General features: G+C 38.9%; 1 protein-coding gene across 9 annotated transcripts; it reads left to right on the top strand.

Annotated features, from left to right (window-relative positions):
- On the top strand, window positions 153-16,252 carry LOC109726295. 9 transcript variants are annotated; one of them, XM_020255813.1, is made up of 9 exons: window positions 153-449; window positions 1,415-1,487; window positions 3,144-3,280; window positions 3,516-3,589; window positions 4,850-5,160; window positions 5,869-5,942; window positions 6,037-6,140; window positions 6,300-6,368; window positions 15,440-16,252. In XM_020255813.1, the coding sequence occupies exons 5-9, from the start codon at window positions 5,093-5,095 to the stop codon at window positions 15,719-15,721; spliced, it is 597 nt and encodes a 198-aa protein (XP_020111402.1). In that variant the 5' UTR covers window positions 153-449; window positions 1,415-1,487; window positions 3,144-3,280; window positions 3,516-3,589; window positions 4,850-5,092; the 3' UTR covers window positions 15,722-16,252. The 9 variants fall into 9 exon arrangements, with proteins under 9 accessions (XP_020111402.1, XP_020111400.1, XP_020111399.1 ...); XM_020255811.1 differs by lacking the exon at window positions 3,144-3,280; XM_020255810.1 differs by lacking the exon at window positions 3,144-3,280 and having other exon boundaries at window positions 4,820-5,160.

The raw sequence follows: 18,138 nt of genomic DNA, 5'->3' as shown, positions 1-18,138 counted from the left end.
TTCGCCCTTTAATGTATTTGTATTGATGTATTGATACAGATAGATAATTTATATTTTTAAATAACAAAAATACATAAAAATATATTTGAAATAAAAAAATAAGGATAAATAAAATATTTACGTGGGTACAGAGACAATTTTTTTTATTTTGGCTTCTCATCACTCTTTTTTTCGGCTCTCTACCGCTCCAACCCTTTCCTCCTCAGCGCTTCGCTCTGCCAACGCTAGGGTTGCGCGCGCCTCCCTCGCCTCGTCGTCGCCACCGCCTCCCTCCAGGCCGGCGCGCCGCCGTCCGCCCCTACTCCACCTCGCCGCTGCTCCGCCTTCCCCTCTATTTCCAAGGCGACAACTCGCCGGTCTCCGGCGGCGGCGGCGGCGGCGCCGGAGAAGGCCAGGGGAAGAGGAGGGTTTCGACGCCGACGCATTGAGAAGAATCCATCCCTCTTCTGGTTCGATTTCCCTTTTTATCAACTATTTCTGGTTCCAAATTTATGTCCCAAAGTTGAGATCGAGCCACGAAAAATGCGAGATTCAACAAATTTGGTCTTGGATCTGTCAACCCAATTTAACCTTATTTCTTCTGTAGGATATTGGTTGCTTGATGTGTATTTTTCATTTTCATTTTAAATTTTAAATGTCACATGACTCTGGTGGCGCCCGAGCAAACCTTGTGGGTTGTGAGCCGTTAAACATCATATTAAGATGATATGATGTGTCAGATTTAAAGCTATGAACTTTTTTTTTTCCTTCGTTTCCCATACCCAATTAGTCGATTATTATGAAGCAGTGTATATTAAGTGCTTTTATTTTAATAGAATATGATGAAGATAAGAGGAAAATACCATTTTAATCCACTTTGCTCTCCCAGTGTACTGGAAGTATTGGGGAATTTAGTGGTGAGTAGTGGAGGAGATTAAATTAGTTTTTTATTTCCGAGAAATAGGATTTTAGGTAAGCAATAATAAGTTTAGCAGCCGTGGTGGCACTATATGTGGTCATTATATATGTTTAGTTCTGTTAATTGAACCTTTTTTTTTACACTGGGATGACATATCAATGGGAGAAAAAGAATAAAGTAATTGTTTAGCCAGCATTTTGATATGAGCCTTAAATTTTGAAATAATTCGTGGAAATAAACTAGTGCAACTGCATTGGGATAGTCAGAAGTGGCCTAACTTTTGCAGCTGTTTCTTGTATACTTTTTAGCCATTCAACTTTTACTATCTGTATTCTCATTAGTTATACCAACACATTTCTTAGACATTTTTTACGTACCGCATCTACTACGATTACTTCTGGTGAAGTTGTAATATTCATACACCTAATGCTTACATCTATTTGGACTGTACATTTTGGGATAAAGTGTATTCGTTATGTTGTTTCTAATATTTGTCCTTTTTGACTCTTGCTATAGGTAGCGACAAAGCACCTGGCTAACACACTCATCCATCACCCATTTCTAGTTGCATATATAATCTCCTCAAAAGGTAACATCTCCGCGGCTACTTTATGGCCTTTAATTTTTTTCTTTTTTTGGTGAAACTTAATATATGCAACTCTGAGATGATCAACCAGATGCTGATATATTAAGATGAATGATTTGGTACATTTCATAATTCATTCTAATGTACAATTTGCTCTCTGTTGCCTTGATTGTGGTATTACTACTACTAATTATTTCATATAGGGTATTACAAGGATTAATTCATTCCTTTGCTACCTGAACACTCAATAATGTAACTACCATATACTATGCACATTGATATGCAAGCCCCATGAAAATTAGCTTAAACACATAACTTCGATCAATTCGTCCCACTGTTAGTAATAGTAAAGTGAAATATTTTTCCAATTTCAGCACCTTATTAATTTGGCATTAGCTCGTTACTTTGTTGCGAGGATATGTACTTCTATTTGTTCTCTTTTTGTACCTAGTTTCCTTTGTCGTTCTATGCAGAGTACACAAATAGTGACTTAAAATATTTAAAATATTTAGTAGACAAGGGAGGGTTACACAATCCAAACCAGGTAATTCAATGTCATCCTAAAACTATTAATATGATCCATTGATCTTCTGAATTTACCTTGCCTTTTTCTTGCTTGATATTCTCCGGTAATTCAACATATAGAGGGGTCGACATGTAAGTGATCTACTGACAGTTTGGGGCACGGGGTCAAAGAACAACCATTTGTAGAATGTTACACCACCTTTTAATCCGGTCTTTGCTAAACTAAAATATATCTCATCACACTCATCTCCAAATAGATAAAGTTAACAAAAGTCCTATTAAACACCAATAAATATTAAAATAGTTAAAATATAGAAATTTAGACTAAATTTAAACTTTTTACCCGGGTTAAAAAATCTAGTCAAAACGAGTTTTGTGCTTCCACTCCAGGCTTCCGACGGTGTCTTGGGACCTGCCGAAATCATCTTTCATGAGGACCTCGATCATGGTTCTCGAATAGGCTTAATGTGGTAGCAAAGGCGCCAAAAATATACAAATAGGTGATTTAGCTAATAGGAGAAAAATGATTAAGGAAAAATAAAGAAATGAATGAGGGAGGAGAAATAGAGAGAGGAGGGGATAGGGAAAGTGGTAGAAGAAGGAAAAAAAAGGAAGGAAAGATGGCTCGAGTGGTAGGAAAAATAGAGAGAGAGTCTATAAAGAAAAAGAGATAGGGTGTGTGTACACCTATACATGCCTCGAGAGGGAGAGGACACTTGTTAAATGAGAGTGAGGAGGAGGAGAGAGAATAAGTGGGCAGATCGGGCGAGGTTGGGGTAGCCTAAGCTTGGTCAATTGGAGTCACCAGTCGGTCGACCACCAGCCAGCCAAAAACTTAATTGATTTAAATAAAAATTTGATAGTAATATTAAAAATTTTAAAACACTAAATTTAATACTAATTCATTATATAAGAGCTTTACACTCGAAATTTATTTTAAATTCGAAAATCGCGTTGGACAAGGTGTTTCACATTTGAACAACCAAAGTTAGTTTGTGACACTACGGGACAACTTATTGGAAGGGAGCTAAAGCACTAAAAATATCTCAGCTAATGAGCAACTAGTAATATTATTACATGACATAAGTTGTGGCATGAGTAATAGAATTTTAACGAAAATATTTCAACATTCAGAGGAGACTATCAACAAGCATTTCAATAATACGCTGGGTGCAATCATGTAGCTGAAAAATTAGTGCTTGCAACCTCCAACAAACAACGTTGGGGTGCAGTCTCGGATTAAGGGCAACCCAAATTTCCACCCTTTCAAGGTAAAGATGATTTTAATTGATAAGTTTTTTAGCTAGATGTTCGTTACTTCAGTAACTTTGGCATTTATAAATGAAATTGTAGAATGCTATTGGTGCAATAGATGTGACACAGTTACCCTTAATTGTTAGAAAGAGTATATAATTATGGTACCATAATTAAAATGGGTTTACATTTTAGATGATGATGGTGGCCTATAGTTTTTACCATCAATTTCTGTTTGTATATATACACCAGGTGACCAGGATGTGTTGTTGACTTGAGGGTCTTGCAATGGTGTCTTGAAAGTGGAGGCTTTATAGTCCCTGGTGGTTAGTGGTTTGAGCTTATTTTAATTATTGATGTCATCTAACAGGTAATGTTAAACCTTTTTTCCCGTCTTTTTGGGCTAATTGATAGGAAACTCGATACTTGTTGACTTAAATATGTGAAAACTGACAAGTTTCTCGTATCTTATAGAGGAGAGCATTACTAAAGCTAATTTGATGGTATACAAATACTCATAGGCATCGAAATCTCCGATATCTATATAACTACTCACACACACACAATTGCGTAATGCTGCTTGCAGTAGAGATAAAGTCCTTCGACAAGCTATTCTATTGTTGTATAAAGTGTAGTGTTGTATTGTTATGGCATCAAGTATTTAACATGCGAGTGGACCCATTTTCGCTAGATAATGAAAGAATTGATCCAACATATTTTGTAGGCCTAGATGAATCTCGACAAGGCGATACCCTTCAAACAACTGCACCGAGGAATTATGGAATAATAGATAGATAGAACTTTATTATTTTATGTTTAATGTTGATGATCTGCTCATTTATTGGTTTCAATTATTATGTATATATGCTAATTCTGGTGTAATTTCATGCACTAAAATAATAGCTTTGAAGAGAATCAGATTTTGCTATATTTCTACTCGTTTTTGTCCTCCAAAGTATACTTTCAGTTATTCTGTTGGATTGAAATATTACTTATTCTTGTCCATATCTTTCTGCCGTGCTACATTATTTTCATCTACTAAATATGGAATAACGGTTCAAGTCATATTTCATTGCTTTATTTGTTTTTATTGCTCGCTTTATGAGTTAATTTTGTCTTTAATCCTTCTAATGAACTATTATTAAGGGGCTGTTTGGTTTCTCAGAAAAGCATGGAAACAATTTTTGAGAAAAGAATTTTCTGTAGGAAACCTCTTTTTCAGTTTTTTGTTGTTTGGTTTAAAAAAAAAAATAACTTTTTCGGAAAACTTTTCAAATTTTATGAAAAACTAGCATTTTTGTTTTTCTAAAATAAATTCTAAACAAGTTAGTTTTCTTTAAAACCATAAAATTTAAAAAATAAATTTCTAAAAAGGTTGGTTTTCTTTGACACCAAACGGATAGAAAACTAAATAAAAGGTTTCCTATATAAATTTTTTTTTCTTGAAAAACTCTTTTTTATGCTTTCCCAAGGAACTAAACAGTCCGTTAAGAATATTCTTATGTTCTTGGAACAAAAAAAAAAAATCAACGGTAACTCTCAATTTGTTCCGAAAGGGAGCCTATCGTAATTATTCGGTGGATCAGAATTGCCATATACCTGATTTGGTTGCACCCTGTTCGAGTTGAGACCAAATTCAAGCCAAGTTGCAGCGTAACCAGCCACAGAGGGAATCAAGATTTTGTCGACCTTAAAAACGCTCCCAGCCTACTGCAGACGGAGCACATGCGGGCTGCACCCCGCATTGGCCCTCTCGAGTTCTCAACCTCTATTTTCCGTTAAAAACGAAGGGGAATTCTAACCAACCGTTGATCTCTAGACAGTCTGCCATGGTGGTGGCATCGGGCACCAACGCCTGGGCCAAAGAGATGGTGATCCGGAGGAGGATAGCCAACATGTACTACGTCCTCTCCTTTCCTTTCCCTTCTATTTATGTCTTTTTGTTTTCTTCCTTTTCTTTTCCTCCTCTACAAAAATACCCTATTCTCGCTTCATAATTGTAGGTTTTCTAAATAATTTGGTGCTTAATTTGCCTCTAATTGGTAGGACTTAAAAGGAACTTTCAAATATATTTTACCATAAGGGGTTAATAATTTAAAAATTATGTCTGTTAGTATTATTATTATTCTTTTCTTTCTATTGTCAATTAGTTTTGCAAACTCATCTTCCTTTGAGCTACTTGCTATTTGGTTTTTGTGCCAAGCAAACCCCTTATGTAAAGATAGCAAAAACTCTTGCATCTTCTAGCAAATTAAGTCCACATGGGGTTTGAGGTTGAAAAAATACAGAAGCATAAGCCAATATAAACAAGGTCTGTGAATATTAGTTTTATATTAACCAGTGTTTACAATTCAAAACAATACTTTGATTGTTTATGCGTCAAACCTAACATAAATCTTAAAATACTGTGTTTTTTTTTTTTTTTTGCATTTAGTTTTTTAACAAATATTTTTTGTACAAATAGTCTCATAAAATTTATATTTATAAAATTAATCTTATTTTTGCCACGTGAATATATACTACACGTAAGTGCCATATTGAAAGAAGAATTNTTTTTTTTTTTGTGTAAATGTGGCTTTGCTTTACATTTCATTTTGATGCTCAGATTTAATAAAAGAGAAGAGGATTTCCCATCCCTAAAAGAGTATAATGATTACTTAGAAGAAGTTGAGGATATGAGTAAGTTTGTTAACCATATGCATATATAATTATATTATCTTCTTCATGTTTTGATGTTTACCTTAATAGCAATGTGCATTCTCTTCTACTGTAGCTTCCAACTTAGTGGAAGGAATAGATGTTGCTGCAATTGAAGCTAAGATTGCCAAGTACCAAGAAGAAAATGCTGAGCAGATAATTAACTCCAGAGCTCGCAAGGTATGCTGAATATCTATGTGTTTCTTCTAAGTTGATGATTTTCTTGATCGCTGCTAGTATGCATTGTCATGTCTTGATTGTGAGTGGACAAATGTCTTTCAGAGTAGGTACGACCTAAAAAGGCATATCTATTCTCGTTAATCAGATATAATCTTGCAGGCTGAAGAACTAGTAGCAGCTCTAAGGGCAAGCAAAGGGAATCCTGGACAGACAGATCCTACTGACATGGTGAGCGAATTACGAATTTATTGACTTTAAAGACTTTTTGTGGATTAAAAATTAATGTTGTTGTCTACGTTGGAGCTGTAGTGGAGTTAGTAAACTCACTGTACTTCTAACTCTTTAAAAATGGAATGCATCATTTGATCACAATAATTATAATGCACACATCCGGAGGATAGTGGTTTTATTTATTTATTTATTTTATATTAATTTACAAGTACATCTCATGCCAGTACTTCAATAGTGCATTTTTTTTAATATAACCACGAAAAGAAGAAAAACATAGCCGCTTGTTGATGCTTGATGCCTTGATATTTTGAAGGCATACTCATATTGACATGCTACAGCATAAAATGTCATAATTGATTAATTGCTCTTTTTTTTTCCCTTGGTATCACTCGATGTTCTTATGGGTTCACTAGCATTACATCCCAATTGCCCAATTGGTCATTCCACTCTTGCATATGCTATTGATGACTAATTATTCCAGTCATGTCGATTTGTGATCTTTTTCATGGACTTCAGATGTCCAAAACTGGTTATTGAGTTCAATGAGATGCCAAAACATCAGCATGAAACTTTTTTTTTTTAATTGTTATAATTTCTTTTGCCTCTATGCTAGCTTCTATTGCTTATGATTTACTTGTTATCGAATTTCTTATAACTTTTTCCGAGAGAAGTCCTAACTCTCTTATTGGTTCTGTTTCTCCTTTTTCCTCTAATATTTTTTTATGTCACCTATGGTTTCCAGCTTTCGTTTTGAGGGGAAAATGAATTCTACTGGGGTCATTGTCAATTATGTTTGTTTTTTTTTTAAGTATTGGGAACCTGAAGCAGTAAGGAGCTGGGACCGTGATATTTGGATTTCAATTGACAACAATCTAGAAAAATAAAATAAATAAAAGAATGGCAGCCAAATCCATTACTTGCTTCAGGGTCCTTTCTTTTTTGGGAAAAAAAAAGACAAAATTGGAGGTAATGTTATTTTCGTTTTATATTTTCAAGTCCAAGATTTCTGTTGCCATCTGGTTTCTTCTTCAGTTCAGTGCCTGTTTTGTCCTCGAACTTTTGCAAAAGGTACATTTTGAGAAGAACTGTCAGGAGAAGCACTAATAATTTCTCACTGAAAATGTCGTAAGATTGATAGGTTTATTTATCTTCATTATATGAATGTAACAGAGGAGAGCCTTGCTTACTATAGAATTAAGTAGAAAGAGGAAAAGAGGGAGAGGAGATGGTGTTCTTTGAGGAATTTTGTTTTATTAAACATGTTAAAGAGAAAAAGGGGGAGAGGAGATGGTGTTCTTTGAGGAATTTTGTTTTATTAAACATGTTTGAAAATTCAAGTCTATCAGAATTCTGATGGATTTAACATGCAATGGCAAGGTACTGAAGTGCTGTCTGATAGTCTGCAATATGATTATATGAGGTCAATATTGGTTTGACATACATGATATATGCGCAATGAAGGGCAGAGGAACCAATGCATGGAAGATATTCGTATTGTAACTAGATTATGCCAAATAATGGGGACATCCCTGTGTGGTTTTTTTTCTTTTTCCTAATCAAAACATGGGTTACAGTTCTAGGTGAGAATCTCATTTCAATTAATGTGTGGATTTCGGACGACCTGGCCTTACAATGTTGGCCAAAAGGAAGTTTCAAAATGCTAGAACAGTTTGCCAGTTGAGAAGCACTGTTATTGATGTGTAGTGAGTTAAAGAAATTTGTTGTGTCTTTTGTATGCCATCAAAATGGAAATTAAAAGACAAGGACAGATGTGGAAACTGTTAAAACGTGATGATAATATCATAATGATAAGACGAGGTCATAGAGGAGAATTAATTTTAATGGATGGACAAATTAATTCAATTTGTCGGAGTTGGACATTGGCTAAGATACGAGATTGTACGTCGTGGTTCTTAGCTGAGGAAGAGATACGCGCGCACACACACATGCACACTATGAAGCTTGTAATAATGTAATAAACAATAGGAATTTGCATCGGGCTAAATAATCTTGATATTATGGATGTCGTTCTTAGGTATCGCGTACTAGTTTCTTGAAACTTGTAAAAAGTTGTCAGTCACATTTATGGAGAATCAAGGGTCTATGTGGATATCAGAACAGTTTATCCAGTTATCGTTTGTGTACTACTAGTTTACATGTTCACGGACGCAGTGACAGGCATGACATGACTTGTCCACTGCGACTTGTCAAATTTTATCGAGAGAGATGTAAAACTAAATATTACTACATTATTTTTAGAATTTGTAACATATTTTTGATTCCAAGAACTTGCCGTGCAATAAAAGAAGTACTATACATCTTCAATGATAACTACGGATAATAGAATAGAAAATTGATTCCCTACATCTTCTTACGTACATTTTTTTATTTGGTTCTGCAAATGACACACTTTAATCTGTCACACTCCGGGGTCCCTTTAGGTTAAAAACATAGCGGAAATTTTTTTTTTTTTTGAAAACCTGAACCCAGGGTATACCAGATCCGCCACAAATACAGGAAATCCACTGTTCACACGGACAGTCTCCCCTATATTTGCACGGCGTCGCACAAGTACAAGATGTCTCAACAGAGTATAACCCGGATACAACCACAATACATGAATAGACAATTCTCAACATTCATTCACCATTCACCAGATATTTACCATTCAGTGTTTAAACATAAAAACCACAAGAAAACTCTTTTGAAAGCTGTTTTCTACACGAAAACCTTTTCTTTTTAAAACGCTACCACGAGGGGTAGAAAACTATTTTTCCCTTTTCACAAAATCCACAAGTTCTATAGTTCATTCAAAACAACATGCATTCGAATAACTTAAACCAACTGAACCATAAAATATCAAAGCTATTAATAACACAAGTAAATAGAGTAGGAACTAAACCAACAAGCCGGGTCGGAAGCTCTAGCGACCACTACGAATGCGTCTCACGACTCGTCTCATATCTCACCACCCGCAATACCTGAAAAATGGTGGGGGAGGTGAGAACATGTAAACATGTCTCCCCTCCCAGTGGGTACCGCAAGCCGATGAAGGCGAGGAGTACTCACCGGATCAGGAAGAGATATATAACAATGTGGTAAACAAATACTGATGCTGATATAAAGAAACTACAGTAGCTATAACAGATAAAGAGGAAGCAATAAACAATACTGCTACTGTAAGGAATGCAAAGCCAAGTATGCCTCAAGGTAACCAAACCAAAACTGTATCCAATCTGATGCTGCTATATTGGTCCGCAAACCTCAAGCGTTGCCTGTCATAGATCTGCACCGACCTGATTCACCCGCCCCACAGGACGACCCATTTGGATAAGCACACCTCCGGTCGGTGGCCAAACCGACCCGGTGTCGTGAATACCCCCAAGTGCTGTGACTAAGTCATGCTGGTATGCTCAATACAAAAAACCGGCTGAAGCCGGTGCCTAGGCCAAAGCCAGAAACAAGGGCGTACAACGCCGAGCCACGATCAACCAGATCGAAACACATGACAAGAGAGTCGATGTGTGCCTGGACCGAAGGTCCACAGAGTCCAATCGACCAACAAGGTCACTGATACGAAGTGCGAGAACCGACCAATCAGGTCAACAGATATGCATATAGATAGAACTACTCTACTTCTACTCAGAATACTAAGCATGCAAACAACGAGTAGAGTATACTGGAATAATCATGGGTGTAAGGCTCAATATATACTATGCAATAGTAACAACAGAAGAGTAAGGGTAAGAAACTATTACCGAGCGTGTACCACTGTACCAACGTCGGATCGAAGTACCCACCTGTCACTGTCGCGTCGGAAAACCTGGATGCACACAAGTCGACCAGACCTACGAAGATCCACTAGGTCAGTATCCAACCCACTAACATGAAGTACACAATCTCACAAACCTCCACAAAAGATCCTTGTAATCGGTTTCCCAAACCGACCACCGTAACTCACCGAAAGTCCCAAAAACCACACCGGGACGCCGTCGGGACCCATTAAGTGTCCCGAACTCACCGACTCGTGCCACGAGTCACCCGCTGCCCCAAAGCACTCCAATTTGGATGCCTTGGCAGCAAACACGAGGTAACACAACAATACAATTATCGCCGGATGATTGTACGAATTCGGATTCCCGGAAGTGTCTATTTCGACACCGGAACCCACCGTCGCTCACCCATCATCACCGAACCCACGAAATGATGATGGTGACCAGCCAACAAGGCTCAGCGACAAATCATAGAACAACCAAAACCGCGTCGGAAGAAATCTGAACCGAATCCGCGTTCTTTCGGCGAATTTTGCCGAAAAACGCACCGAAATCGGCTTTTTGATTTCCGCGAAAGCTACAGGATCATGGACAATCAGTCCCGAGGTCAAACACACTCATACACACTGTCCACAGTGGCCCTAGGGTGCACAATTGCACAAAAGTCCCTCTAATTACATAAAATCCTATCATTTTATGTAATTTGAGCGATCAAGTGGCTCGTTTACGCAAACCAAGGACTTCCAAGGTCCACAGAGACACGTACTGACAGGTCTCGACGTACCGGAGGCCGTGCTCATGATCCGGAGCACAACAGCTCGCTGTGGGAAGCGCGGGAGCAACCCGAAGGTTCAGCGAACAACGCGCAGTCAAGGGAGATCGTGCCGAACAGGACTAACCGGACACTTCTGATCCAAAATAAGGTGAGCACCGTGATCAGCACTGACCAGCGGTCACCGTGCTCACTTCCGGAGGCATCGGAACAGCCTCGGATCGCCGGAAAAGCACGCACAAACACAGAACAACAGCCAAAAAGGCTCTATAGGGTCGACACCGCAAAAACAACGGAACGGGGCCTTCCTGACAGAAACCAAGGTGAGCACGATGATCAACAACTTTCCAGGATCATCATGCTCCCTTCCGTAGAGATCGGGGAGGCTCGAGAAGCTCGGAACAGTAAACCATCCTAACTAAGCCCTATTTCGGGCTTAGCCGGAGCAAGCTCCGGCCGGCTTCCGGCGGCACGGCGGCGTGCGCGGAGGCCAGGGATGGGTGAGGGGGAGGTGAGGAGTGAGGTGCTCACCTCAGTTGGCCGCGAGGAGCGGCGGCGGCGACGGCGGAACCAACCCAGCCCACACCAGGTTCGGCTCGGGTTCCAAGGGTAGTTGCGGCCAAGGCGGCGGCCGGGGCGCTCAGGGACGGTGGTGGAGGGTTGAAGGAGGTCGGAGAAGTGCCTCGGGTGCAGTCTCGAGCAGCGGCGGAGCAGAGGAGAGAGAGCAGGGCTAGCTCGGCCCGAGAAGACCTGGGGCGGCCGCGGTTGACAGAGGAGGCGGCGGCGGCGACGGCGGGGATGCTCGCCGGAGCACGGGGCGACACCGGCAGAGGTCTGGAGGTGGTGGCAGTCTCGGGCTTCCTCACAACCCGAGAGAAGAGAGAAAGAAAGAAGATGGCGCAATGGTTGGGTGGTAAGGCTGCGGCGGCGGCTGGTCGGCCGGGGCTCAGTCGGCGGCGGCCTGGGCGTGCACAGCAGGTGCAGGGAAGTGGGGTGAAGGTGGCTGGGGTTGCGGCTAGGGCTAGGTTAGGGTTACAAGGCTCCAAACCCTAGAGAGCTAGAAATACTAAGGTGCAACTTTGCAAATAAGTCCACCAAACCTCAGTATTTATTACTGAGTCCCTCACAGCGCGTGTAAAACGCGCGAACACCCCTCCACGTGCGATCCCACGCGAAACGGTACATAAAATATCGCGACTTTTGCGAAATTACCGTTTTGCCATTACAGACCTCTCCTCGATCAACGCGCAATCTCCGCAGATCCGTCCGTCAGATTTGCGAACGGATTGCACCAGTGCGATCAGCACGACGGAGACAACAAAGCTACGATTTCGTTTCACCACGATCGACCACGGATTCGCGACAAAATCCAATCTTTCTTTCCAATAGAGGGAATAACACATATACATATAAAACATGTATTTTTGGATTTTCTCGAAATCCGTGCGTCAAACTCAAAATCCGTCAGCGCCAATAGTTCCATAACAGCTGAACCGGTCGAAGCGAGCTATTGGACTGCTAGGAACGGAGTCCGATACGAGCCAGAAGCCAACTTCCCACCGTGACTTCTCCGGAAAATTGAGTTACTATTCACTTTAAGTGAAACTTGGAAATCGCGTAGAATTTCCATTTTAACTCGTTTTCACCCGAAACTTGAGACATGTCAACTGAGAGTAATTAAATTAAACTTGAGACATGTCAACTTGGAAATCGCGTAGAATCGCTTTTGTAATTAAATTACACACAAAAACATCGTCAACTGAGAGTTTAGCTACACTGCAAAAAATCTCAGTCCTTACACTTTAGACATGTGACGGACAAAACTGCAAAGGACTTGCGATGGACAGGTGATGAGTGAGTAGGAGGATAATAGACATAGGATGGGGACACGATGGCCATTTGTTTGTATAGTTAATGCCTGAGAAATGTTTTTGACACAACTAATGACCATAAGTCATTCTTCTAGGTGGTAGTCTCTAAGGCTTCTTTGGATCCATGAATATATTGTTAAGCGTTTCTCTTTGTTTACGTTCAGTGAATGTGGTAACTGGTTGATGAGGACAATGAATAGATGTCTAAACTAGAATAGTATTCAACTATACATGCAACTAAACCATTTTGCTCGGAATATGATAAATTATCCTGTAGGTTGAATGAACTATTCTAAAAAACTACGATTATTTGGACTGAGATGGAGAAAACCTAGGTTGCAATAACGAAAGGAAATGTTCATACACAGAAATGATATTAGTGCAACTTGTTTCAATATCCAAAACGCCTTGAGAAAAGATATATCCTGAAACAAGATACTCGTGTGTCCAAACAGGCCCTAAAAATTTATCTATATATTTATTCTCTTGTATCGTGTTCTTGAGGCTCTTTTCTAGGTCTATGCACTAAATTGTTTGATGATTATGCTCAGCAGTCTGTTTTAGCAGTTTCTTTTTTATTCTCACAATCATTTATGATTAATCTATTTTCGCCAGTGGCTGCTTGTCTGTATAAGTTCATATTTGTAGGTATTGATGCTGACACTCTAAACAGCTCAGCTAAAGAAAACAAATGCATGCTTTGCTTAGTTTACTGTAGGTCAATGGCATGAAAAAACAGAAACTTAAAACCAGAGAAAGAAAGACCTTTGGTTTTCAATTATTGCAGGAGGATAGTTGTTCTTTACTAATTTTATATAAGTGAATGCCAACTCCTACTCCAGTCCAATTTTCATCATGGCCGTCATAATTAAGTCTGTTCCCAGAACTTAATATGTTATTTTGTAACAATGTTCCAAAAGACTGGCAGAATTTTCAAGGCGGAGGTTTCATTTGGAGTTGAAAACTGCTTTACTAGTGAATTTTCATGACAAAAGAACTCTCTATGTGGGAAATGAGAAATTTTGTGATTTCCAAATTGGGAGCACCAAACAGGTTCTTCAAACTTAGCAAAATCTCTGATTGAGGGCCCTGGGCTCCACCTATTGATGGATTTCGAGTTTGGAGCACCTGTGAAAGTGCTCCGTATTTGGAAGATATAACACCACTCATATGTGGATACTTCATCTTTGCTGCTATCATAAGAATGTCATTTACTTGCTAATTTCATTGCAAATAGCTGTGCACATGTGTGCAATATAATCAGGAGAGTAGTTTTTCAAGTCCAGGGTTAACTACAAAATCATAAAATTAATCTTTGAAATTTGATTCGGGTTTCAAGTTTGTCTTGAAATTCTAATTGTAACTATGTACTTGCTGAAGTTTGACCTTGGTTCTATTTTCATCTTCGCTTTCCATTTTTGATCGTGAAGTTTTGATATTTGATGTCGTTTTGGTCTGTGAGACCCCGGATAGTCCTATATATATATATATATATATATATATATATATATATAGAGTCCGGCTACTATACTATCTATAGTACGGGAGCTCCCGTACTATAGTGTTGTTTTCGATCTTCGGGCGTTCAAATCAACGATCCACACCGTTAAAACTGATCTAGGGTATTTAAAGTTTTTAGAAATAAAATTTTATATTTTTTCGACATAGTTTACTTTATGATCAAAACATTTCAAAATTGTCAAATTTCAATGGCTATTATGACGAGTTTGGAGTTTAACGGTGTAGAAGAATCTAAATTTCTTCAAATTTTGATAGAAAATTTTTTGAACTATATAGATTAAGGTTAACATTCTTGATCTTGAATTTAAAAGTCCTATGCTCAAATTTTAAAGAGTATTCAATTCCCACCGTCCATTTTGACATAATTTATTTACTAAGTAAACGATATCGAAAAGAACTAAAATTTTATTCCTAAGAACTTCATGTACCCTAGATCATATTTAACGGTGTGGATCATTGATTTGAACGCCCTAAGATCGAAAACAACACTATAGTACGGGAGCTCCCGTACTATAGATAGTATAGTAGCCTAATTCTAAATATTTAAATATATATATATATAATATGTTGATTTAGCCTACAAAACAAACTATAGTACGGGAGCTCCCGTACTATAGATAGTATAGTAGCCTAATTCTATATATATATATATATATATATATGATATAATAAAATAAGGCTAATACTCTTAACCCGGCTTAAACATTTTGGGTGGTGGTTAGGCCCCAGAGGTTAAGAGAGTTAAGCATGTTAGGACGGGAGTAGTCTTAGTATGGATGATCCCGTGGGAAGTTGGGGCGTCACATGGTCTCTAAAGTTTGACAACCCCCACCCCCCCCTCCCCCCTCTNACAGTTTCAATTGTCCACGTTATCCCAATTTTACCAAAAGTTAAATCTAGAAATGGTTTTGATTTGGCACTTTTTCCTGATGGTAGACTAAAGAAAGGACTTAATTATTATGTGTTGAATAAACTCTAGGGATTAAATTGTTACAATTAAAACTGTGAAGACAAAGTTGACATCCAGGTAAAAATTTTGAGGGATCGAACTTAAATTTTCAAGCAAGTATTTTGGATACTTGGCCGTGTTGAGTGATGTATATATTATGGGTGTATTTTCCTATACTGCAGGGTGCTGGACAAAGCTCTCAAGTAATTGCTGGTGGTGTTGGAGTTCAAGGGCAGTATGCTCCGACTGCAGTCCCTGGTGGGCTTGCACAACCACGACCCACTGGGATGGCTCCACAGCCAGTCCCAGTTGGGGGCCCGGCCGATCCCTTACATGGGTATGCAGCCGAGGATGAGGAAACCATGAAGCTACGCGCTGAGAGAGGGGCCCGAGCGGGCGGGTGGACGATCGAGTTGAGCAAGAGGAGGGCGATCGAGGAAGCATTTAGCAGCATATGGTTTTAAACTCGAACTAGTTTGTTGTTCAGACGGCTGCAGGCATGCAGGGATTAATAACCTAAATATGCAGCACGAGATGGGCAATAGGATCGCAAGATAATTATAGGGAGCTTTTCATTGAGATTTGGACTGTTACCTTGGTCTTAAATAGATTATCTGCAGTGCGGATGCTGCTTTTTTGTGTTGCTTGGTCGTTATTGAGTGAGCTGTTCTCGAGATAGCTTGCGAACCCTGGAAACTGCAGGTTGATAGCTTAAACATGTTGCTGATGCTGCGTTCATTTATTGAAAGAGTATTACTATGGGTCTCCGACAATGCGTCGCTGATATGCTATCCTGTTGACGTGCTAGTTGTAGATTGGCTCGTGCAATACAGACCAGTTCTTATATCGTAAGCATTTCCCTTTGTCGGAAGGAAAAGGATTTTACTATTGCAAACCGTGTATCAATAATGTACTACAGATGTTGTAATTAAGCACTGTTGTTCTCTTCAGTTGTTATGGAATAATATATTCTCAAGTTAGTTTCTTGCTGTTCTCGGGCTGGCTTTTCGTGTGTTGCTTTTTGGTTGCGAAGATGCAAAATGTTAGTAACCGTTATCGTAATCAGATACAAAATAGTAGTAACTGTTATCGTAATCGTCAAATGTCAGTTCTCAGTTTATTATTTTATGTTTTTCGACATGAACTCGTGTTTGTGTGCGTGCGCGTGCGCATGCTATTGTCCGATATTGGAATAAGTGTAAGACACTTAAATGAACTTTCGAGTATCTTCTCTTTGTTGTGGCTTCTCCTCCTGTATCTGTTTGTATGTGTAACATAAAAAACAACAACAATAGATCCAGATATAATTGTTCAAAAATAGTAATATTGATACCTGTTAAATAGTAGTTATTAATATATTACATTTAAATTTTACTTAATAATTTTGCTTGCCGTACATCTGTGTAATTTGATTTTGGATTTACGGTTTGGGTTTGGGTTTCGGTATTTTGACGAGTTCGTGTTTTCGTTTTGGATTTCAAAAGCCTCCCGTTTTCGGTTTGGCTCCAGGTGGGCAATTAAACTTGATTTTGATTTTCCTAAAAATTGAACTGAACCTGCCTTGTTGCCACCCTTTTTATCACGCATGAATCGACAAATGTTCTTTTGAATGCACTCCATTACTCTGCGGCAACTACTACTGTTGCATCCAATTATTCTCTTTGCACCCATATTATTCTTCTTTTTTTATATCTTTGTTGGCATCAAAATGGACGAGAAAAGAAAATTGCAACCACTCGTTATGAAAGTGACGCTATCGTTTTTTTTTTTTTTTTTTTTTTCGATTAAACAGGGGTATACCCTGTTTTAGAAAAACATAAGTCACATCAGATAGAGTATTTCTAAACGTGCGCGAACAAAATAAAACAAAGCGAAAAGAATAGAAAAACATTATAGAAGCGGAGTGACCAAACAACATTGTCAAGTCTCAAGCAACGATTTCCACAGTTGCACCGTACACAAACGCTTCTCCCCAAAAATTCACTTTGATATAGATGATTGTTGAAGATTCGCTTGTTCCGCTCATTCCATAGCTCCTAACAACCCGCTGTAAAATAGAGGTCGAAATTGGTTCTGGATTGTCCAGATAATACCATCCTCGTTCTGCTCCATCGATTCCATAGGGACCGTGCGTAAGAGCAGTGAAAGAGCATACGATTCAGGGTCTCCGCATCTGAGCTGCAAAGGATGCAGACAGAGGGGCCGTGCCAACCTTGCTTGGCTAGAATGTCAGCTGTGAAAACTCTGTATCGCGCAGCTAGCCACATGAAGAATTTGATTCTTAGTGGAATCTTAATTTTCCAGAGGAAAGGGATTTTAGAGTCATTGATTCCGTCAAAAGTCAGAAAGTCGTAGGCGCCTTGAACTGAAAACATTCCAGAATTAGTCCATCGCCGAGAGGGCTAGTCATTACTCATTAGTGGAGTCCGAGAGCACAGTGGCTATGCATCCATATTACAAATTAAGATTTTTTTGTGTGGACTTACACAGTTGATCGATTTTTGGTTTGATTGTGTGTATATACAAGTGAGGAAGTTAAATTTCGAAAATTTGGCTTCGTACCCTTCTATGAGAAAGTCAAAATCTTGCGAGTAAAATGTTTTCTGTTGTTTTGAATTTTACTTCGTCGCTTTCACTTTCACTGTCATTTGCACTCCATTCAAGCCAAACAGAGAAGTATGATCTCATCAATTTAGGCCTGCATTTCCGAGCCAAAGTTTCTTCCAACGCGAACTCCTCTTCCGCTGTTCTACTGTGGCCCCAAACCCAAAGCTACACTGTGCCGTATTTGGTGGGAAAGAGTAACAGTAAAAAAGCATTTCATCTAAAAAATAAGAGATTTAAGATGGGGATAATTTTAGGAACTAGGCTAAAATACTAT

The sequence above is a fragment of the Ananas comosus genome, linkage group 21, assembly GCF_001540865.1.
Source record: "Ananas comosus cultivar F153 linkage group 21, ASM154086v1, whole genome shotgun sequence".
NCBI classification, from domain to species: Eukaryota; Viridiplantae; Streptophyta; class Magnoliopsida; order Poales; family Bromeliaceae; genus Ananas; species Ananas comosus.
The sequence above is the reverse complement of the archived record's forward strand: the minus strand, read 5'-3'. Positions and strand labels throughout refer to the sequence as shown.

Coding starts and splice junctions, on each gene's coding strand:
- LOC109726295 (XM_020255814.1), top strand. CDS start 5,093: ATGGTGGTGGCATCGGGCACCAACGCCTGGGCCAAAGAGATGGTGATC. Junction 5,943..6,036: donor AGAAGAAGTTGAGGATATGA/GTAAGTTTGTTA, acceptor CTTCTACTGTAG/CTTCCAACTTAGTGGAAGGA. Junction 6,141..6,299: donor TTAACTCCAGAGCTCGCAAG/GTATGCTGAATA, acceptor ATAATCTTGCAG/GCTGAAGAACTAGTAGCAGC.